The sequence below is a fragment of the Ornithodoros turicata genome, unplaced genomic scaffold (genome assembly GCF_037126465.1).
Source record: "Ornithodoros turicata isolate Travis unplaced genomic scaffold, ASM3712646v1 Chromosome20, whole genome shotgun sequence".
Classification (NCBI taxonomy): Eukaryota; Metazoa; Arthropoda; class Arachnida; order Ixodida; family Argasidae; genus Ornithodoros; species Ornithodoros turicata.
Window position 1 is genome coordinate 281883 of NW_026999334.1, and position 25338 is coordinate 307220.

General features: G+C 43.9%; 1 protein-coding gene across 3 annotated transcripts in view; it reads right to left on the minus strand.

Annotated features, from left to right (window-relative positions):
- LOC135373063 (alpha-(1,6)-fucosyltransferase-like) overlaps positions 1 to 25338 on the minus strand; it is a 96856-nt gene that overhangs the window by 8483 nt on the left and 63035 nt on the right. For 2 of the 3 annotated variants that reach the window (XM_064606366.1, XM_064606364.1), the window contains one exon: positions 8980 to 15770. In XM_064606366.1, the coding sequence (XP_064462436.1) occupies positions 15420 to 15770 (351 nt within the window). In that variant the 3' untranslated portion in view covers positions 8980 to 15419. Of the gene's footprint in view, positions 1 to 8979; positions 15771 to 25338 lie in introns of those variants that run through there. The other variant, XM_064606365.1, reaches the window with a different exon arrangement.

The window sequence follows — 25338 nt, forward strand, 5'->3', positions numbered from 1 at the left end:
GGGCTGGGCCGGGCTGCATAAAAACGTGTAGGTCCGGGCCCGGGCCACTTTCGATGCGCCCGGACCGGGTTGGGCCCGGAAAAGTCGGCCCGTGCAGGGCTCCTCCAAGCGTTACTTTGAAGATAATGAAATTAAAATGTTACTGCCAGGCTCAGTGAAAAGAGCATATATTCGTTTACCTTTACCTGCTGTGGGTCGAACACTGTAGGCAGCTCCCAATGCAGATTGGAAGTACTCTATACGAAAATACAGGTTTGTTCCGTATTTTCGACTGATTTCCTAAAAATCGTTCATTAAATTTTTAATTATGAAATCTACGAAGCTGTCCCAATGAGAACATCTGTTCCTTTCGGTGACCTGATATCGTGGCCGTTTCCAGACAAAATTGTTTTTCTATTCGACACATTTTTTTATTGAAAAAAACTGTGAGAGCAGCACTGACGCCATTTTTACGGGCGGGACAAGCGGCAAGGCGGACTTTCAATGGGAAACAGCGCGTAACTGCTGGACGTCTAATTAGCTAAAATTCATTAACCTATTAATTACATGTTTTCTGGGAAATGCGAGATAACAGAATTTGAGCCAGTCATTATTCAAATACACCGTCCTGATTAAACACCCTGAGAAGCAAGCGTACTTTGAGACAAACATTCAAATTCTATTCTTTTCGTTACATATCTACATACAGATCAAGGTCTGTCGCCAAATTTCACTGTGCAAATATCGAAACCAGAACTACGCACTTTTGGAGCGCAGAAACGAAGCGACCTTCCCCTTATCTGGGTCGGAGAGCGTCTACTCCAATCAGCTCCCTCGCTCCAAAGCACGTGGCCCTTTCACGTGGATTGCCTGTCGCTCTTTCTCCGCTCCAGTATTCCGTATAGTTCTGCTTTCCGCACATTTGCATAGCGAAATTCAGCAGTTCATATCTCAAGATACATTCGCTTCTCAGGATGTTTAATAAGTGCGATGAATTTGAATATTGACTGACTCCCATTCTACTATCTCGCATTTCCCAGAAAACATATAATGAATAGGGTTGATGAGCTTTAGCTAACTTGTCCGAGTAGTTGCATACACTGGACAACAGGACGTCCGCCTTGCCGCATAACCCGCCTGCAAACATGGCATCAGCCTTGCTCCTCAGAACTTTCTATATAAAAAAAGTCTCCAGTTTAAAAAAAAATTATATATATTAGAAATAGGTATATTGTATTTGCATCCGATGGCGACTTGCACACGGGGAACAAAATTTACCAGGAAAAGCGTTTGAAGCAGCTAAAGGTACCACTGTGCTAGCTAATACAAAAACGAACCATCAGTCGAACATCAGTAAAACATTTATTTTAAAACATTAGTATATTGTTTGATTGGTGCTTTGTTCTTCTCCATTTATGTCCAGTAATTAGCGCTCTCGTTTTGACTGACCTAAACTTGAACTTGAGAGTTTAAAAAACGGAATAAATGAATAAGTCACCCGACGAATTATACTACTACTCCCATGATGAGTCCTTTCCCACGAACCTATAGGCTTGTGACCAACACACAGTTACGTAGTCAACTTTTGCTTTTAGAGTATGCGTTATATTCAAGACCATTGATCGATTGGTTGGTTGAGATATAAAAAATTTGGAGACGCGAGTCCCGTCGGGTCAGGCTGCTCCAGAACTCGTGAATAGAACATAATGTAGAAAAACCAACCTCAAGGTGACCAAGTGACGTTTAAAATAGAAGAAAAACCACACGAGCACCTCCCCTCAAAGAGGGGGGGGGGTGGAGGCAGGGCCAACTGATGCATGAGTCCAGTAAATGAACTAAGAGTGCAAATGAACGTTAGGCTAAATCAGAGAACACTAACGGTAATGATAACGGAAACGGTACGTTACCGGAATCGGGGCCGGCAACGGCATTGGAAACAGAAGCACGTTTACATACTGAAGAAACACGTTTACTATACACCACTATTAGCGGAGACGGAAACGAAAATGATATTCGGTTTGAATTCGGGTAATGGCTGTATACAGGGTGTCTTTTTTTCGATACGTATTTTTCATTAAGAAGCTGTAAGAGCTATAGACATACTGTTTTCACTTCTATCGTCTCTGGGCCCGCAGACGTTCCTGGCCATATGTTGCTGAACCGTCAAATGACTAATTACCTAAAACTCGTTAATTAACTTTTTAATTATAAAATCTACGAAATGTCCCAATGAGAACATCTGTTCCTTTCGGTGACCTGATATCGTAGCCGTTTCCAGACAAAAGATCCGTTCGGTAGATCGACCGCAAAAAATTCTTGCAGGAACACTTTTTTCTTTTTTTGTTCATTGCGCATCTTCGGAGACGCGTCTTTCCTTCAGCCCAATATGAGAGGGTGAAGGAGCCTCATGCGTCGAAGATGCCGCCACAGTGCCGCCTCATGCGTCGAAGATGAGCTTTAACTTGAGGAAACAAAAACACGTGTATCGGGTGACGCTTTTGGAACTGCCCTTATCTTGGGTTGCATATTATGTTCTGTTTTAATCTTTGTTCAGGACGCAAGAGGAGAAAGTGTGCTTTATCACCCTCTCACATTGGGGGTGAAGGAAAGACGGGTCTCCGAAGATGCGCAATGAACAAAATAAAGAAAAAATGGTGTTCCTTCACGAATTTTTGTGCGGACGATCTACCGAACGGATTTGTCTGAAAACGGCTACGATATCAGGTCACCGAAAGGAACAGATGTTCTCACTAGGAGAACTTCGTATATTTTATAATTAAAAAGTTAATTAACGCTTTTTAGGTAATTAGTCATTTGACGGTTGAGCAACATATGGTCAAGAACATCCGGCGGCGCAGAGATGATAGAGGTGAAAACAGCATGTCTCTAGCCCTGTATAGCTAGGCAGAGTGTATGACAGTCGAAGTTTTTCTTGAGTTTACTCACAGGAACGAAAGCAGAGAACTGTGGCCCAACGTCACCCGGGCCCCCCATTAAAGGGACGGTCTCGTACACCCTGGCCTATCCACAAAGCGTACCATTCGATTCCTTATATCTGAAAACGTAATACTGTGAATTCGCTCGTCCAGAATCGTCACGGTTATTAAATAAACGAATTAAGTTGATAAGAACAGCGCCAGCACATTGCGATTTCTGTTGGCAACAGCGATATCCCCTACGATGGCAGACCGCTTATTGGATGAACAAATCGTCTGCTCTCGCGCCTTCTTGCAGCGGTGAGAGCAGACGACTTCCAAAAGGTGCTCGAGGATCATGCCGACGGCAATAAATTTGCTGCATCTGGTCTGGTCAAACGAAAGACGCGTATTGTAAAATGTGGCCGAACAACAACGTCAATACGTCTCGCATCTTCATTTCGAGCGGCAGTTTACGTGGATGACTCCACCTAATAAAGGCAGTTGACGCTTATATCTGTCTCGTATCGTTCGGTAACCACGTCACATGTGACGTTGCATGAGAGGGAGTTTAATACAGCTGCGACTTCCGTCGTCTGCTGTCACGGCATATTCCTTCAAATTTCTCGAAAACCACTTCGTTGTTCTGGTTGAAACTTCGCGACTGTATTTCTGTAGCACTCTTGAATATAATTTCAGCTAAGTTTCGGAATCGCTCGATCTGTACGAGACCGTGCCTTTAATGATGAGTGTGAGCATATGAGCTCTATGAGCACTTGGAGTGGCGGCTTCATGACACGATAACTGTTTCTGTGCGCGGCTTTGGAAGCTCTCAAGAACAAAAATGTTTTTCTTGAACGGATAATTCTTGAAAAACTCAATTATCTATCAAGTTAATTATGCAGCATTTGGTAGTACGCACCAGTAATCACGCGAACTTTATATTTTCAGATCGTGAAAGCACTGCGTAATGGAGCAAAACTTTACTTAAATTGGAGACCTCGAAGCTAAAAAGCGTTAAAGGAAGTAAGAATTCCTATCTGCAGCTTTTGGTTACGGGTGTAATAGGTTAAGATACTGTGCAGCGTTAATACAAAACCGCACTTTTTTTCCCCTCCGCTCCAGTCCCGTGAGCACAAACCCCCCAAAACCACTGATCTCGATTGTAAAAGGCTGGATCGCTTATAGGGAGCGCGAGCGTGAAGAAACCGGCCGCCATCTTACTGTACCCACAACAATCGCCGCAGCGATCATGGCAACTTCTTGCAATTACGGTCGCACCAACCGTACTGGCAAGGTTACAGGGCCTAAATTTATACAGGTGAGTCACTCTTTATCGAGGAATAAATAGGCGTCCAATCTGCATATTTAGTTGACCATTATGAAGTGTTTTATTGCCCAAAACGAGCACTGGATGCAGGTTGCTTGATCGCTCTTCCGACGTTCAATCGAGCACACTTGCATTTTACCCGGCGGCAAATACAGTTTGAGTGCATAATATGCTTGAAAGAACACGTTACATTACACAGGTAGTGTTGTCATCAATATATGTGCGAGCACTCGAGCGCTTTTTTGCATGCATTGCTAGCATGGTACACCGTGTTCTCTGCGGAAGCAAGTGCCACATTCATTTCTTTGAATTACCTTCACGCACAAGTTCGGTATTACGTCATAATGAGACCACGATTGTCACCTTTTTTCATGTATTGGCATTGTTTTGTGCCTTGGTTTGATTTGTGACAAAGAATCCTACGTAACGGTGGTGTGGCGCGACTTGAATAACGCCTTTGTGTCTGAGCTGTATCGTCAGCTTGTTACGATAGTAATAATTTGTAGCGTGTCGTGCTATTTGTAGCAGTTTTTAAGGCAAAAGTGGTCTCTCAATACAGGTTTCGTCATGAGGGCTACCCAGTGAATAATCTGTGCAGTGTGATACGGCTGGGTGTACAGGTAAGTATCACGTTCCTCATCCACTGGTTTCTACTTTACAGGAAGGAACAACCTCAGTGCACGCACTGTGGTTAGCCTCTCTCAGTTTTGCATATTTTCTTACATGTTCACATCAGAAACACACCTTGCGCTTTAGGCTCCTTCATCCAGCAATATAATAATTAGAGATTATAATTCTTTTTAGAAGAGTTCCCCATATTCTTTTTAGAATAGTTTTTAATCTTTTTAATTTTTAGAAGATACAGGGATTGTAAACCATGTTTTAAACTTATGTTTTAATATTTGTCCAATGCATTTATTAAACAACATATTGATTTTTAACTGGTTGCACCCAAACCAATGTTCTGATGTATTATTTCCTTTGTTGTCGATGCACCATAAAAATTGGAATAATCATCATCAATGCAGGTTACTTCACAGCTGCCTCGACATACTCAAGAAATGGGTGCAGAACCTGCGTAATGCCCACAAACTTTGACTACCGCAGCACCTCCAGAAAGTAAAGGCATATGTGTCACATGGGATTTTTAAAGGCATTCACAGTATATAATACTGTGTATGAACTGTTGTAGATCTAAGCAGCCTCTACAGTACACTCTCAGAAATTAAAACTTGTCAGGGAACTGTGATAATTGTTTCAGTTACTAGGCATGCACATATACGCTATAAGAAGAAAATTATTTATTGAGAATGCACTTCTCTGGCTACTCATGTTGTTTACATCTACTGTTGATCACATTCATTTATCACATATTATATTCTTATATATTATTATTATATTATCACATATTCGATCACATTAAATTTAAAATTTAGCATATATGAGAAAATATCAGGAGGGAAGTTGCTATTCATTGCTCATTCCAACCTAAAATTGAGTGCTATAAATTTAGAGAGCGTACCTGACCATTGTCATTCCTAAAATATATATTGCCATTATAGCAAGGTCACAAAACAATAAATGTAGTCTTTTGCGACTTTTGTGCACGTTCATTGTATCCTGAAACGCATAAGTGCAAGAAATAAATCTTGAACTTCAATAAACTTGATGTTGTATAAACTTGACATAAAATGTTGAATAATATAATGAACGATATAAAATATTGAATAAACTTGAACTCGTATATTCTCTTTACTCATCATCAGTGATCTTCATTACAAAAGCATATCGTGTTAGACTTTTTTGTTTCCGTTTCACAGACTGGGTACATGAGGGCCAAAATGGCAAAATCACAACTGTTTCAAGCTCCAAATAGTCCTGTTGCAATTTGAAAACCATACGTGGAGCTGCATTTTTTGGAACATGCTCCACATAACAAGCATGACAAAGTCAGCACTGGATAGCAGGACCCCGTTTCCAAGCAGCTTTTCTCACGCTGCAGTTGTATTCAACAAAAGCATGTGAGTGCTGGAGAAGGACATTCAGTTTAGCACAACCGCGCCTGCAAATAATCAGAACAAATAAAGGAAGAAGCAAACAAACATAGAAGGGCTGTACTTCAAAAAGAGATAAGTCCTGTGTCTCAAGGAGGTGTTACCACTTTCTAAGTAACTTAATTGATTAAGCTTACATCACTACCTGATTAACTGTCCTAACGAGTGTGATCTAATTGCGTGAAGTAATTATTTGGGCTGCTTCGGTGTGTCCATATTTGCGAGCAAAGCACCGCTGTCGTTTACTAAAAGACTCTTTCTAAGGCGATGCTTGATATAAATCATACTAAACGCATATACAGCTAAAATAACGGCTGTGATTCTACAGAACGATCTCTTTCTGCCATGCGAGTATATCTTTTCCCGGACCGCTCTTTATGGAACAATTTTTGTCCAGAACGCAGTACGGGATATTATATAGATGGTTGTTGTTAATCTCACATCGTTTCTTGTTGAAATATTGGCTGGGAAACGTGCTGTAGTGCAATCCCCAGCGCTGCACTGCAGGGACGGTCTAGTGTCGGAATGCAAAACATAACGTAATTAAGAATCGAACGGCAGGACACCCGTGAAACACTGTTAGGATACATCAGTATACTGGCACCTTACAAAATTGTGTGACGACAAACAATGATTAGGGCCTGACTTTTTCGGGTTTTATTTTTGGCCAAATTCGGGGGGTAAATATCGGGTGATATTTTTCATTCGAAAATTCGGGTGTATTCGGGTTAAATCCCGTTACGGCATATTCTGTCGTCTGGAATTCGGGTGATTTTTTTTGTTTAATAAAAATTTGTCTTAACATGGAACTAATGTTTAGCAATGTTATCAAACTTTATTTTAATGCACGCTTATGAGTGTGCCACGCGACCCGGATGTTTTCGGGTAGATTCGGGTTAAACCCGAATTTTACAGATTTCGTTCGGGGGGTAAATATTGGGCGAATACGGGTTTAACCCTAAAAAGTCAGGCCCTAACAATGATCAATGCTAGCAGCGCAATAAATACTCACAATCTCCGTTGCCTCCCATTGTTTTCTATGGGCACACACAGCACTTTAGGGCCCACCAACATGGCGTCCCGAAGGCACGCCTCTCCCCCACGAGCCCCTCTCCCATGCGCGATCCAGCCTTTATACATAGAGATCAGTGCCCAAAACGCAGTGTCCTGTTTGAGATGGCTGGTGGCGCCGCCACCCTATACTCCTTCTACTCATTCCCCTTCCCCATACATAGCTCCTTTAATATAGTGACGGCCAAAGAACTCGCCTATATCCTTCCTTGTATGCTCACGTACCGTTTAGCTTGCACTTTGAATTCTTTTGTGTACAATAATAAAGCACTACGAGGTTATTAACATTACGCTGCCAAGGGCGCTGGTTTCGGAATCCGGCCTCCCAGGGCGCCATGGCGCGTTCGGAAATGCGGCAAATTAGGAGCCATGCTTCTCGTCGAGTTCAGTCTTCTTTCTACTCCGTGCTTCTGACAATGCACCAGTGAATGATAAAACATCTAATGGCGAACTCGCGTGGTCATTTCCCGACAGATTTCTTTGCCACATTCTGAGGACTTGAGTTTGCTTGTGCAAAACGTAACAATATCGCGTGGAGTTTTCCTAGCGCCAGGAATCCGACAGCTAGCACTTTTGCCCGATGTAGCCGGGCAATGGGTTGTCCAACTATATCCGGTGTCGTCAAACCCGCACCACAAGGGCCCGCATTGACCCTGATTGACCCGGACTATGGGTTAGCAGACGACGGAACCGGAACACGAGCAACAGCGATGCCCCTGGCGTGATCCAAGCGACTAGAACCGCTAGCTTCTGAGCACACATTTCGGGTGACAACTAGCAATTTCCGAGCAATACGTCATGTTGTCACATTTTGACCACCCAAAATTCGCCATAAATGTGACAGAGAGTTTGGATCCAGATTATAACCACATTGGTAAAGATTTGGCAAGATGACAACTTTAGTAAAGGAGTACAGAACGAAACAGAAGCAAGTTAGATGGAGCAAGGAGCGGAGAACAAGCAGAGCTGTTTATGAGCAGAGTCTTGCCATTCTGTGATCTTTTGCTGCCCGGAGATTGGGACGCGCCGTGACGTCATCGCTCCGCCCACTTGGCGACGGTACGGAGAGATTTCAAGGCTGTACCTCCGCTCCAAAATGACGGGATGGGAGATTTCAAGGCCGTAGCACTGATCCAAAATGGTGTCCTTGGCGCCGCCCGTCGTGTGATTTCAAATGACACGCTTTGACACAGGCTCCTCCCAATGGCCAAACTCTCCTAATAAACTGCCCTGGCAACAAGATACTCCTTTACGGCATCGTTTGACAGGGTCTACTCCTCAAATGCCATTTCAAAATCGAAGGGCCCTTAACGTCAACTATCACTCAGAAGACCATCTGACAGGGGTATAAGTCATTAAAACGTAAGGATACCATGCCTGCGTAGAGTTTCACAATACAGTCAACCCTCGATTTATGCATTCCCACTCACTTTATCAACGGTGCCTCTGGAACAAGAAACTTCCCCTTCCTCATACCAAACCTCCATTCATGAAGGATTTACATTAACCGTTCATAAATACAAAGTAGTGGTGGTGGCTGATGGTGTTCGTCCCACCACAATGTCATAGTGTGTACATCATTCATGCATGAACGTCAACAGGTCACATACAAATTTGCAATGCCTTTTCATTGGGTCTCATAGCCAACATTTATTTTTTCTCTCTCTTGTATATCGGCAAAATACTTTCTTACAAAAGGTTTAAGGGTAAAATGTGTTACTCTATCTACAGACATGCTCTGTTTTGTATCATACACCAATTTTAACCCGCAAAACAGAGAAATAATTTTAAAGCACTGGCTGTGTCACTAACACAATATGGAAGCACTAATTGTGTAGCCGGATTCTCAGGCAGCTAACCACACTGAAGAAGATGAGACTCACTACAATGCATTAAAAAGTGCAACAATATGAAATACATTAATACATTAAGATCTAAATAATATGGGCATATAAGCAGCATCCTAATGCAACAAAGCTCTGTGCAAATATCACAAACCTAAGAAACATAAGTCCTAATAAATATAAGTAGAGACCACTAGTAAGCTACAACCTCCGGAGGGGCAACTGGCAGTCTGCACATGTTTCATGGATCTGTTTATCCAACCCAGGGAACTACCTTATCACTCATCACAACCAAGTGGGCACATCGTGGCAGGTCTAAGCATTTACGGAAGATGGTGATATGTTCCCTAGGAAGGAGGCAGTTTCACGGGAATCATTCTCGATAACTTTCAGAAAACAACCGACGTGGATGTGGGAAGAAATCTTTCAGGCAGCACAGCTGATAATGAGATTGCAACTCAATTCATTTGCACAAATATTCCCTGCATTTATATTTCGTGTGCCTAAAAGCTGCATCAAAAGAATTAAAACGAGGTAGATGACCAAGGCACGACCTGTAAAATATTGTTCAATGCAGTTTAATAAAAAAAAATGTTCTAAAGCATCAAAATAGTCAGTGCAATCCCGTTAATTCGAAACATCTCAGTCTGAACTTATGGATCATTTGAACTGGCACTCAAGCCCCGGCAGAGCCATGTGTATTCCAATGGAGGAAACTGTCCAGTAATTCGAACATATGAGCACGCGTAACGGTTTATTCGAACGAGATTGCCTGGTTGCGCACGGCTCCCGACTACGCATCGACCCAAAAGCGCCTAACCACGTGCCGGCAAGCGCGCTGCTGGCATGTCAGTGATATGTTTACTTACACAATCCTATCTTATCAAAGTGATACTTGTGCCAGAGGAAAGAGGAACAAGTCGCTGTAATGGTGTGCACCAACGTGCAGAGCAATGCCACTTACTTGTGGTTGGTAAATCAAGTAAGAGTTGTTTTTTTAAAGGAATTAGGCCTTTTCCTGTTGGCAACACAGACAACAAAAAGGACTGGTTGACAGCCAATATGTTCTCAAATTGGCTTGGTGGTATTCATGTTCATGGGGTTCGCGATTGGATTGGGCTCAATATCGCAAACAATGTTGATTGAGTCGTGGCTGAAGGAACGAATGCAACCACGTATGATATATGTATTATTTTCTACCCAGAGATGTTTTCATGCCTTATTATTGTAGATGATATTTTGGAATGAATGAGTCTTATATGTCGGCATCGCAGGGCCAGGAATGAGCTGCAAGGCCTAGCAGGCCATAACGAGCCTCCCATGCAGCTGGTATATGCGCTTCCAGCGCGTAACGCCCTCATTCAGAGCAATTCCCCTTAGTTCGAATTCGCTTTATTTGAACAAATCTTCTGTTATTTTGTATTCAAATTTACGGAATTGCACTGTACCACACACTGTCATGAGCTCTGGAAGGTAACTTGGGCAGACACCAGAAAGGGCTGTGCTGAGCTTGATTGAAAGGCTACCAGAAAACCTTCGGCAGCAGGATACCCTCGTAGCTTTCATCATGACCTTCAAGTTACCACTAACTAGCAGATGCTCTACACACTCAGACACACTGGTATAGCCACTGTCCTCCTGTTGCTTCCTCTTTCAGGTAAATGCTAGACCATGGAAAACAGTTTTGCACAGTTTCAAGCAGCGCACACCCAAACACTAAAAGGGGAGGTACCGTATTTTCACGCGTATTAGCCGCGGCTTATGCGCGATTTATTTTTTTCGCGGACGCTCTGCGGCTTATCCGTGGGTGCGGCTTATCTGGTGACTATTTTTCCCTGGTACTTTCCCCATACCCCGGGAACAGGACCGCCCTGCCAGTGCACGAACAATACCGAACAGGGGCGGGTCCACTCCACATTCGAGTGGACTAACCCGTCAATCCACGAAAAACACGCAACAAGAGCACAATCCGATCTTAGTAGAACACTAGAACTGACCTCCTTTGTTATACATCATGCCGACACCGGAATGTGGACAGGGTTTATGGCCTTCCCTACAGTCTCTTTTGTCGGCAGACCCACAGGAAGGGTTCAATACACCTGACATCGGGATAAAACGTGGTCAGCTAAGCGTCAGTTCTCATTTGACGAGAGCAGCAGCATTCGTGGACACGGGCACGACAGTTAGAGGTGTGGCATGGCTCCAACGCTGAGGCACAGCCACGACAGCGGCTTCAAAATAAAAGTCGTCGACTTCGCGGACAAGTACGGGAACAGGGCAGCTGGCAGGGAGTACGGCGCTGACGAGCGTTGAGCGTCTCTGTTGATTTTGTATGTGCATCACTGGTTAAGCGCACAAAGCAGTCGCGTCGTATTACCCGCGGCTTATCTGCGAGTGCGGCTTATCTGCAAAAACATTTTCAAAATGTATCTAAAAACGAGTCCTGCGGCTTATCTGCGGTGCGGCTAATACGCGTGAAAATACAGTATGTTCATATTAGACCATGTTGTTATTCCCTCTGCTCAATTCCACCAGTGAGTGATGAATCAGACTTCCAAAGCGATGTATGGTCGAAGAGTGTGTTTGAATAGTTCAACAGCACTTGTGGCATTCAGAAGTAGCCCCATAGAAGACAGGCAGGCACGAAGCATCATACTGTGCTGTGTCAGAACAGATTGTGTCATAGATTTCACAGGAAATGCGTTTCGTATAAATACAGTCGCCAACCGATTTTTTGGACTTTTTCGGAGCCACGAAATCTGTGCAAATTATTGGGCAGTCCGAACTTTCTGTAAACGGCTATTGGCGTTTAGTGGGGCCAGTAGAATTATAGTGAATGGTGTAGCGAAAAATCTATTTTATTTCAAAAGCCTTCATTCAGAACATTTACAGTGACTTTTTAAAAGTTTCCACGTTTAAAAAATGACGAATAAGCGAAAAAAAAAAAAAGCAAATTTCAAAGAGTGTATCATTACCCTCGTACACGTTCATCAGTTTATCCACTGAGGCAAGGATTGCCACCGTAGACAGGTTGCGTCAACGACATCCTCATCACTGCCGTCGTTTTTTACCTTTTTCTGTTATCAGTGCCGAAAACGACATTGATGATGTTAGCGCTGCTGAAGCGGCAAAAGAGGACGCCACATTAGTGCTCTATCATTAATGAATTTGCGTCTTCGCCTCTATTAAACACATCTATGACAGTATCATCATTGACATCCTCATCTGAAATTGAGGCCAACATTTCAGTAGCCATAGACATAATTGTCGAAGGTTACCTCTTGTAACCAGTGTTGCGGATTTAACGAGTCAAATCGGATTTAAATCAAATCCATGTTTTTCGGAACACCTCAAATCAAATCCAAATCAAGTCCGGATTTAAACTTGAGGCAACAAATCAAATCATTTTAAATCCGGATTTGTTTTTGGTGTGCTAAATCAAATCTGGATTTAAATCCGGATTTAAGGAAACAGTCAACGAATCCGGGGGCTAAAGTTCCCGAAATAACTGTAACATGCATCTGACCATGTCTACAAGGTATACAATTACTGCATGCATTCGTTGGATAAGACCCGTGACATGGTACAAACACCTATAAACGTCACCTGGAGCGGAGAGTATGAACAGCCAACATAGCGATGCGAAGGTTGAAGCTGATATTTTATTTTCACGTGGATATCGGAGTAACATTTGTCAAATACGCCTACTCGGCACATATGATAAAGCGACCTGTCGGGAATTATGTTACGTTAAATGTGATGGCTGCGTGCTGCACACCGCAGTTGTGTTATAACAGACTCAATAGTACATCCGCCCAACACGCGTAAGCAGTCTTATTCTCTCAGGTTCTTGTTTAGAAAGACCAGCTGCTCCAATGTAGCTGGATGAAGCCTGTTTCCTTTCGCGGTCTTGATCTGGCTGGCTGCAGAGAACACGCGTTCAACTGCTCCAGAACTTGCACGTACTGCAAATACATGTTTCGCTAACTTCCGAAAGCAGCAGGTAGAAGGCCGCTGCGGACATCCAATAGCCGAGAGGGGAAACATAATCATCTACTGTACAATTGCTCGCTTAAATAAAGGACTATTTCGTCGTTCGTTCTTGCGGTACAAGTCCTGCGGTGGCATCAAGTTCACCATAAGCAAGCCACTTTGAAAAAAGGCTAGCAACATTCACATTCCTATTCCTGGACACAATGACCTCATATGCCTGGTTTTCATGTGCACATTGTCAGGACTTATTTTAGCAATCTCTGAGACACCAGAACGCGACATCAGTCGCAGTTCAGAACCAACAACAGAGACAAAATGTGTGTATGGTAGCCCTTTTCTTTAACGTACTTTGCCTGAGCTCAGTGACCCAGTGGTGCGCTTTCTCCAATACGGTCCATTTCTAAGAAATCATAGAAAGCTGTGATACCGTTGTGAATTAAACGTCGAACTGCCCATGTGATTATGTGTGAGAGTATTGCATGACGTACCCTTAGTGCTTGGAAGGAAAGATATCTATAGGCCTCAGAGGTGGTCTGTCCGACAGACAGACCACCTCTTAAGCTTGAAGCAGTCGACGGACAGTGTCCGTAGACTGTTTCACGCAATCAAAAAATCACGATTTCTTTTTGAACAAAACGGAACTTTCGGCGGGACATTAGGAACCGAGATGGCGGGATGCAAGGCATGCCATCCCAAATCCAAACATTTTTTAGACCTTTTCCTAATTAAGAGTTTCATTGCATCATGTGCAAACATATGTGAAATGCAATTCAGCCAAATGTGTCGTAAAAACGTAGTTATAGAGACGGCCTCAGATACGACTGACAAAGAATCTGCATGCCGGGCAACGTCAAATTTCGCAGCAGTCAAAATCCAGCCATTTCCCTTAAGGAGCTTGACCAAATACACATCCAATTCCGTTGGAAGAAACATGATTCAGTCCAAATCCAAATCATCTGTGAAAAATGTGATTCAATCGAAATCCAAATCCTCACCATATTTTCCCCGTAAATCAAATCCACGAGCCCTTTGATGAATTTAAATCCGGATTGAAATCCGCAACACTGCTTGCAACACATCAGACGCGGTGGGGTGTTCAGTTTCGGTTGGGAGGCGCGCAAATGAGCCCTGGCGTCCCGCACGCACATGCTGCGCCTCCACACGTGTGTCACGTCAAGAATGGCAGCCCTTTCGTAATGCAGTAGGTGCAGGAGCACATTGTTCTGCCGTATTTCCTGATCCTGGGAAACGGTAAGTCCCCAAAATACGGGTTTGAAGCGAGATGAGTACGAATAATCGAGCGGGTCTTCCGAGGAATGGTCAAAATTACTGGACGAGGAAATGTGTTTGTTCAATGGGGAGTTTGACAGTGCCAACAGTTTTGTCAAAAAAATTGCAAAGTCAAAATTTTTGGAGTCCAAATTATCGGTCGGCGACCGTAGCACAGGTAGTCCTTTCCACAAAATACCACTATGCTTTCTCCTTCACGACATCAAACAGCTTGCAACATGCACTGCATGAGATTTCACCTCCAAAGCAGCCTTGCACACACATTGTGAGCAAATAGATACTCCTAAAATCGTGAAATATTTGTTCTGAGCTACCGAAAACCCATCAGCTGGCTTCCACTATATGAAATGCACTTGATTGAAATACAACAAATCGTGTCATCGGGATTTCACAGTTCATGTGTTTCATTTAAGTAGCACAGGTGGTCTTTGTTTCCACTGGAGCACAACTATGCATTCTCCTCACAACATCACAGCCTGCCACATGTACTGCATCAGAGACTTTACCTCCAAACCAGCCCTGAAAACTCTTCAGCTGGCTCTCGCTAACGAAATGCAATTAACCGTTGATGTAATGAACATTGACACAGACAGTTCCTTGATGTAATAAGTGTCCCAGATTTGTCACGTTTCATTATACACGTTTGGGATCTTCCTTTCTAGGTGCTCTTCAAATGTATTAGACACCGAACAGCATTTCACCATGAAGGATCCCGAATACCTGATGCAATGAATTTGTCAGTGTTAAAATTTTTGCAATTCTTTGTTACTCTGAGGTTTAAGAGCTGTAACCACAAAGTACAACAAAGGTATAAATAGTAACATAATCCAAATACGTTACGGAGCTTGCTACTGTAAAGAGAACCAAAGCACGAATAGCAATTTGTTTCAGGGACATTAAAGGTACTAAATACCTACACACTCCCACGAACATGAAGCATAACTCATCTATGGGAAGTGTTAAATGCTGCATATTCCACGACCCTGTAGGTCTGTGCTGTCTTGTACGTAGGATATTTTCCTACTTTTGTCGAGCCCAGTATCCTACCTTGCTGGTAGCCATCGCAGAACTCTTTGCCTACAGCTTCATGCAAAGCACTGAGAGACTCTGGCTTCTCAATGAGCTGCCCTCTATCGAAGTCAAGCTCGCTATCAAGGTGAGCCCAGTTGTGAAACAAAGCCTTGCTTGGCGGGAAGGGAACGTAGGCGTAGAAATAGTCAATGTCCACGGAAACAGCACGTGAAGTTGCATCACTGTGGAGCGTCTGCATCAGTTCAAAGGCAACCCTGCAAAACTGAAGGCATACAAGCATACCGTAAATAAAAAATGTCTGAGGTAGATGTGAAAAACTTGCAACATCCCTCCCATTACTTAATCTCTGAAGCACATGCGATGCTCCCCTTGCAATGCTACTGCAGGATGGCCCAGTTTGTTTACTGGTTGCAATAACCATTGGCACTTTTCGTCGTTTCCTTTAAGGCCAATCCACATAAGATGTTTTCCACTGGGCTTCCAGAACAATATGTGCAGACCTGTTTTGCCAACGTCTGTGGTGAGCAGATCTCGACGGTTGACGCGAAGTGACGTGTCCTACCTGACTCTTTGGCTTTGTTGGTGCTTCACAATGCCCCATCCAGGAAAAAAGGCTACGGTACAGTACAAGCTTCGACTTCTTGTACACAAGTGCTGACCCATGCAATATTGAATACTACTTTTAGTTCTCCACCCTCCAAGATATCGAAAGACCAAGGCCAAATATTTTGATAAAATATACAGGGTTCCCCAAGATAAACTTTGGGGTTTGTAATGGGGATAAAACAAATAGAAACAGTGTCAGGACGCTAAAGTAGACGTTAGAAAATGTGTTATGCCCTAAACTTTTAGGTCAGTACTGCCACTTGGTCCGTTCCTCTGCGGATAAATTGTGAAAATAAAGAAAAAAAACACCGCTGCCTAACGTTTCCAATCGGCTATACCAGTGTTTCAACTCCTTCCATCACGTTGCAAAATGGTTGAATGCGGCATTGCAAACAGTATCGAAACCGGGTGAACAAGCGGAACTGAATACAAAGGTCTACTGTGCGAAGTACGAAGTCGTCTGCAACGCCACGTTCGACTGTTTTGCCATCTGACGGAAGGAGCTGGAACACAGGTATCGCTGACTGGAAATGTTAGACAGCGGAGTTTTATTTTTTTATTTTCACTATTTATCTGCAGAGAAATGGACCAAGTGGCAGTACTGAAATTTTGGGGCATAATATATCCTGTAACATCTAGTTTAGCTTCCCCACAGTGTTTCTATTTGTTTTATCTTATTTACTGTATTCTTACTTACTTTATTCACGGCTTTCGAATATTTTCGAATATTCAATATTCGTAGAGCGCATACGAGTGTCACGCGCCAACCCAAATGCAGCAGGCCTCGAATGGTGAAGTGCACGCGAAAGAGGCAACACAAAGAGCATTCCGCACCACGTGTTTAGCACACCAATGCAATATATCAACATTTCAATCGCAACGTCTTCACACCAGCACACGGTCGGCATCAGACACCACGCGGGACTGCCCAAAACCAGAAATTAACCATACATTATGAACGAATAGTACCTCAGCAATTCATTTTAAAGATATTTGGAATAGGATGTGTAGAAATAAGGGGTATAGGTAGGAAATAGGATAAGTTATTGAGTGAGCGACGCACGAATTGTCTGCTTCCGTGCAGCCACTATCAACATTAACATCACTACTTTCACTTTCTCCATGCTTGTTGTGCGGTCATGCATGTGGGCTCATGTCGTACTTTAAAAAGTTCCTTCTGTATGTCATTTCGGAGCATTCGGAGTATTCACTTCATCAAGAGTGTGTTATGTCAACAGCATCGGAGGACACGCGCGGTCGGAGCTTGGACCGGAAGAGTGCCGTATGGCAGTACTTAAAGCGAAAGACGTCGACAACTGCCGAATGCAACGCCTGCCACAAGATCCTCCAAACGCCAGTTAATACCACAATGCCACTGCACAACCAACTCAAGTTACATCCTAGCCTCATGAGCGAATTCCTTGCAAGAAAGAGTTGTGAGCAACAGATGTCCCAGCCTTCACTTTCCAATGTTATAGACAGGAAGCAACCAGTGCCGCATGAAGGATCAGCAGCCCTGGTGAGGGAGGCGGATTAAATGATTGTACTGGACGTGCAACCCTTCAGCATGGCGGAAGACCATGGATTAGGGCTCTTGTAACAGAAGCAGTTTCGGGCTATGCTGTACCGTCAAGGACGTTGTTTTCACACACTGTCGTGACGTGCATCTACCACAACACAAGAGAAAAAGTGGAGCGCCAGTCAGGCCTTTGACGACAGGACGCGTGTCATTGCATTCACCTCAGACATGTGGACATCACGAGCGAATCACAGCTTCTTGAGTGACGTGTCACCTCATCACTTCCACCTTCGAGTTGAAGACACTGCTCTTATGCACGTGACGTGTCACCGAAAGTCACACTACTTCAAATATACAGTAAACCCCTGATAACTCAAAGTCGTCAAAACTGGAAAAACTTTCGAGATAAGCGTGGTTTCGAGTTAAGCGAACAGCAAAAATTACATTGCCACAATGGTACCACAATGCACCATGTCATGAAACGTAAAAAAAAAGAACAAAAAGCGTTCCTATAGTAATAGTGCTCGTGAACAATTCCGAAACCATTTATTTTCAACATCATCTGAGAGGGAAGAACTCCGTAATAGCAGTCTGCTTGGCATTCGCGTCTGGGAGCAAGAAAGCATCGTCAACCACCTTAATGCAATGCATGAGACGCTCCTCCCCGCACGTCACTACTGAGGGCACTCTCGACGATTCCATTATCATTTTACCGCTTACTAAAACATCGCCGTCGTAAAGCGCATAGTCCTCGATGTTCAAGTCCTCTAAGCCATTCTGCCCACAACATGCGAGGCGCATCACGTTGTTGCACAATTCATCACAGCCACTGAACTCATCTGCAGGCTCCGGTACAGGTGGACAACACAACACAACAATACAAATGGAAGATGAGAAACCCACATGAACGAAACAGTTCACGATAAATGCTTGATGAACTTGCTGCCAGGCCTTTGATATGTGCCACCTTCCACTCCAAAGTCAGGGACTTGCATGTGCATTGTTCAGCCATCAAGACATCATGTCAGAAGCCGGCGAAGAACAAAACGGAACTGAGACACTCAGACGAATGCAGAGGAGAGGAGGAGTGACATTGGTTGGAAAAGGGAGTACGGTCTGCGTGCCACAGCTGGCGGCATGTTGGAAGGATAAGAGTGAGTAACTAGGACTGAAAGGCTTTGACCTTGACCTAGCCTGGGGACTGAAGAATGCACGTTATCAGCAGTAGGTACGGTGACCTACAGGTGATGGAATTTCGAGATATCCGCACTCGGGTAAAAAAAGGCGACTTAAAAGGGCCCAGCCATAGGAAGCGTAGGGATGCAAAAAAATTGGAGATAACAGATATTTTGAGACAAAAAAGTTCGGGTTTGCTGTTACGGCGGCCCTTGAAGAGCTTTAGATTGAGTGGGGCATACCTGAAAGTGTAAGAGTGTACATTGTGACTGACAATGGCAGCTGTGAGGCAGCTGCCATGGTCCAAGATTGCATGTTTTGCCCACGCACTACAGCTGGCCATCTCTGACACCTTTGCAGAAACACCGAGCGTTACAGTAGTTTTCAAGAAAGCAAGGGCAATCGCAGGACACTATAAGCATAGCCACTCAGCCTCACACAGGCTTGAAAGCCTGTCCAAACAAATGAACAAACCTCAACTATGCCTCATACAGGATGTTCCAACTTTATGGAACAGTCAGTACTTGATGCTGGCAAGACTTTTAGATTTGAAGGAATCCGTTGCAGTTGAACTTGCAACTTCTACTAATACCTTTGTTGACTGTCTGACACCAGAGGAATGGAAGACTGTCTCTGACCCTTTTTGTACACTTAAGCCCCAGTATGAGGCTACTGTTGTCTCCAATGCAGAAAAATATCGGACACTGTCATGTCAGACTCCAATAATTTTTGGACTGCTGGAATGTCTTGGTAAGCTGGAAGGTGAACCCAGATTTGCACGTTCACTCTGCAAGGCTGTCTTGTCACGATTGCATCCTACGAAGTCGATGAAACCGCGAACATTGCAATGTTTTTGGACCGAAGGTTTAAATGGGTTGCATACAGCAATGTGAACCAAATGCGGCTGTGGCTTAAAGGCATAAACCTAAGGGAGCCATTCCACAAGATGTGCGAACTTCATGCGTCGCTTCACCTCCAACAGTGAGCCCATGGAATATCTTTGAGAACATGTCTTCAGGGGCAAATAGCACTCTGCCTGCTCCAGGAAAGAAGCTCACAGGTTACACAAGTGAGAGTCCGCTCTCCAGAAACAGTAACCCATGCCACTGTGGGAGAACAATGGGGAATATATTAGGTACCCGGGCTTCGCGCAGTTCGCAATGACCTATTAAAGGGGTTCGGAAACCCATTTCCAACCTTTCGAAGAAATCACCTGGTACATATTGATCTATGTGTACAGAACATGCACATCAAAATGCTATGTCTCTGCGATCCCGTGTTACGAAGCTATTGCAATCCAAAGGTTACACGCTGAGCTAACTCCTCCATCGCTCTCAGCTCTTAACCTCCTCTACTGTTTTCAGAATGACGTCTCAAGTTTGAGAAAGGAAGCACAGTATTTTCTGCTTCCATGACGATGCAAGCTGCTGTAAAAAGGGAGATGGCCGCTGGACCAGTTTCGGCACGGTCACCCTCGAGAACGTCTGGCACATCTGCACACCCGAAACGGCACTTCCTGTTCGTCTGCCAACGTCTCTCAATGTTGTTCGGCAGCACCGTTGACGGTGGCTCGAAAGAAATGCCATTTCAAAAACCCAATAGTACACAAAACATTCAAGTAATAAATGCGAGACTTTGTGTGCCAGCTCCATGGACTACAACGTATGAAACGATGCTGTACATTTGGTGGGTTGCATTTGGTTTCTCAGTCCCCTTAAGCCATTCCTGCAACTTCACTCCCCAGTGAGAGGGTGGTTTCTGCATCTGGGAACAATGTTGGTGCATGCCGTGAATGTTTTTTCTCAGAGCATGTAGAACAATCTGCGGGTAATTGGATGATTTCTCATATACCACATGCAAAAAAAAAATCGCTTTGCACGAACTACGTCGACCGGTCGCTTCGGTTAACATGAACAACACGAGCCCCACGAGCCGAAAAGAGCGGCGAGCTGGGCGAACGCTTTTACACGAACACGGAGTCGGCGAGAGAGAAAAACACGCAAAAAAAAAAAAGCGAGGGAGAACAAAAAGATGTGGCATGTCATTGGGCTGTTTAGTTAGGCAATCTCGCTAACGTAAGCCAATAGGCGCACGGCTTCCTGGGCAGGCCGCGTTCGTGTCAGTTGAGTTTACGGCGTGGTTTACGGGCCACGAGAACGGAAAGTAAAGCCAAAGCTGGGTTCGAAGTCGCTGTTCTCGAAACCTTGGCTTGCGATACTGCCAAGAAGTTGCGACGATGTCGAAGCGAGCGTGCCAGTCCCTTCAGCTGGAGAAGAAGGTGGAGATACTCTCGGAGATAAATGCTGGCAATCTATCGAAGACTGCCATCGCAAAGAAGTTTGGAATCGCCAAAAGCACGTTGTCGGGTATCCTGAAGGACAGCTCTCGTATACTGGAGACGTTCAACAGTGGTGAATTTGGACTCAAACGTACGATGATGCAGACAGCTGCCCATAAGGATGTGGAGGACGTCCTTGTTGCATGGATCCAGCGAGCACGAAGTGCCAACCTGCCAGTGAACGGTGTTGTGGTGCGCGCTAAGGCATGGGGAAATAGCCTTACGTTTGAACATTGACTTTTCGTGCAGCGATGGATGGCTAGACAGATTTCGAAGATGTCATGGCCTGATTTTTCGCACCATCGTCGGGGAAGCCTTTATCGAAGAAACCCCACCAAAAACTTCCCTAAAAAATTTGATATGTCGCAGATAGTCCCTTAGACTACACACAGACGAAAAATTTTAATTCGGACTTGATTGGTAGGTGCACTGTGAATTTTTTGCCGACCCTATACGCTGAGCCCAATCAAGCCGTGACACCGTCTCCTGTGAGGGGCAAAATAGAATTTTCCAAACAGACATTCAGCTTCTGTCTTCATATGAAAAGTAACTGCTATCATTTGAAGTCGTTTTGTGCATTTGTGTTCATAACAGAGTTATAACTGCTGAATGTAGATTCTAGATCCAACAGATGGGCTCGCATTTTTTATTGAATGTCATTGAAACATCACTGATACATGCATTGAGGTGCTGAAGCCTTGAAGAACAGAATGCTTTCGCATGTTTTTAAGATGTAACAACAACAACAACCTTTATTTTAAGATGACAAACGGAAAGTTTTAATCGCCTGATGTGATACTCTACCCCATTGCTGGTGGTGCTGTGGGGAATTAAATAATGAGCACCTTCACAATAAGGATCGAAGTCTGATTGTGTCCAGAAAGGTCGAAAGAGCTTTGAGTTCACAGTGATCACATAGAAGCATTTTTGCTGTACAGATTATGTTAAGAGAGACGTAGTGATTTCGGTTCCATGACCCCGGACGACAAAAATTGCACACAGGAAAGTGTCGTGGTGTAGTGTCTTACACACACGCTCAAGGCTGCCTTTTGCCTTTTATGAACCTTGCCAAACAGCCCGACTGGCGCCGCTCGCCACCATCCACGATCTTCGGTCGGACATGCCGCGACCATGGGGAGGGTCCTAATCGCATTAACTCCCTTGAAACAACTTGCACCAAGTTCCGCATCATCCTCGGCTACAGAAGAGCACTGCATCACTACCCTATGGGAGGACCTCGATATTCCCGGTTACGAAATCCCCTATCTCGAAATTCACGTTCTCGTAACAAAGAAAGTCAAGGTGAATGCTCGGCTGCTTTGTAATATGACATGCCATGTTCAAAAACGCGACATCACTATTTAACCACTCAAATTCACGGTTTTCAATGTCTTCAACACAACAGTAAGCTAGTCCAAGTTCGGTGTTTGCATTTCCATGTCCAGGCTAGCCTAAGTTCCCTGTTTGCAGTTTCCCGCACGCGTCTCCGCATTTTATAGTCAGATTAATATGTATTTATGGAAATTTATTTTTCAACGGGGATTTCGATCACTTTATTTCGAAGTACACCTCCACTGTATCGTCCGTCGCATCACACCTGCCTCATACCAGTAAAAAATGCGATCGCATCTGATTGATCTAGAATCTAGATTCAGGGATTATAACACTGTTATGGATGCAAATGCCCAGAACGCCTTCTAGCGATAGCAGTTCATTTTCATGCGAAGACAAAAGCTAAAACTTGAAAACCCGAGACGAGGTAGGGACGAAAACAGACTTACACAAACACGGTCTCAAACTTAGCTGACAGGTTTATTGCAAAACAACATTTAAATAGACACTAGGTGGGAGAGTGGGGTAAGCTAACAAGCTCTTCAAAGCGGGAGACAAGGTTAGGGAAGCTTTGCTGACACAGTTCCCATAACTGAGGATAGAAAGGGTTTCCCGAAGGAGCCTTCTATGAAGGTCAGCCTCCCTGGCCAACACCATTGTTCGATTCCATAAGGGTTCACAGTTGTTACAATCTTGTAAATGTTTAGCTACTTCTGACACACGGTCTTTGTTCCTCACCTTCAATGCATGCTCACGCAGACGATCATTTAAGCAACGCTTACTTTGCCCAATATAACAAAAACCACATTTAAAAGGAATTTCATAGACGATATTCGACTGACAGGAAACAAACATTCGCTTATGATTTTTACAACTTGCTACAGATTTACTGAAAGGTGTCAGGGCGTCAAGACGAAAGTTATTGCGAAAGGCAAGGTTGACATTAAATTTTTTGGCAACATGTAGTAGATTGTGTGATACGGCATGAATGTAGGGAATAACCACACGGTTCTCGTGGGGTTTCACAAGGTCATTGGCAGGACCGAACATCTTAGCGCTAATAAGCCTTAACCCACGGATCACTAAAGACTGAGAATACCCCGCATCACCCAAGCGAACCATTTGGTGGCTGATAGAAGAGCGAAGGTTATGGATGCAAGACTTTTTTGCGGCATTTGACAGTAAGCCAGAGACGACACCGAATTTAACGCTTTTCGAGTGACAACTATGGGCCGGAAGTACCGGCTTAGGTTTTTCTTTGCCATAGGACCAACACAGACCTTGATTGAACATGATTCATTGAGTGAATTGAACATCATTCATGAGTTCATTGCCTGCACCACGTAAGCCTGAACCTCGTCCTGTTTCACGTAATATAGTCAACCTTAGCAATGTTCTATTATCTTCTTTTGCTGCTAAGATCCTTTCTAATGGACCCAAATTCTGTCTGAATGTAAAACCGTCCTGGCTCGATATAGCCGCATGCATAACGAAGCCTTACGAAACGTAGCCTTCTACCATTTTCCTCCATAAATGATGAGCTTCGCTCTAAGAGCTTATGTCTGTTACAAACGGACAAAAGTGCTAGCTTTGCGGTCCTCCATGTAAATTCTTTCGAAACTAAGAAACAGGAAGCTATTGGTAAATTGTTGACCCCCTTTTCCGGAAACGTTGGGGTTTTGAAAAAGCGAATATGCTCGGTTCTCAAGGATAGCGACCTTCAGTCACTATGCAAATCGATACAAGCTGCGCCGTTTGATACTCTTTCTGTCAAATTTCTTATCAAGGATCACAAGCCCGAGATGCCTTTAAGAATCGTTGTCAACGAAGGTCGTACCTGGCAGAAAATTGTATCTACTTATATTCAACAATCCTTGTCCACTGTATTTGAACCTAGTTCTCTCGTCCTAAGGAATTCACATTGTTTGGTTGAATCCTTGAGCCCCTTTCATGGTAAGAAATGTTTTGGCCTTTCTTTAGACATTAAGGATCTATATTACTCCCTGCAAGTTAACCTTCTCTTAAACAGAGTAAGAGATTTTTTAGAGCAGCAGCTGGTATTGTTCCAGTCCTTAGCAGGTATCTCAGTCAATGATTTTTTGCGAATCTTAGAATTGTACCTCAAATCCACTGCCATCTACATTGATGGCGCATTGTACACGCAGAAAACGGGTATTTGTATCGGCTCATCTATTGCGCCAATGTTGTCTGAGATTTATCTACGCACTGTTGATAATGCTATAATATCGTTTCTTTCTGCATTCCGTTCCCCGTTGGTACTTGTAAAAAGGTTTGTTGATGACCTTCTTATATTGTCTTGTGAGAATGAGAGTCTTATTGATGAATGCCGTGGTGTAATAGCATCTGCTGCTCCTGAGTTAGTCTTTACCTTTGAGCGTCCTACCGGTAATTCTCTTCAATACTTGGACCTAAGAATCATGTTCAATCAAGGTCTGTGTTGGTCCTATGGCAAAGAAAAACCTAAGCCGGTACTTCCGGCCCATAGTTGTCACTCGAAAAGCGTTAAATTCGGTGTCGTCTCTGGCTTACTGTCAAATGCCGCAAAAAAGTCTTGCATCCATAACCTTCGCTCTTCTATCAGCCACCAAATGGTTCGCTTGGGTGATGCAGGGTATTCTCAGTCTTTAGTGATCCGTGGGTTAAGGCTTATTAGCGCTAAGATGTTCGGTCCTGCCAATGACCTTGTGAAACCCCACGAGAACCGTGTGGTTATTCCCTACATTCATGCCGTATCACACAATCTACTACATGTTGCCAAAAACTTTAATGTCAACCTTGCCTTTCGCAATAACTTTCGTCTTGACGCCCTGACACCTTTCAGTAAATCTGTAGCAAGTT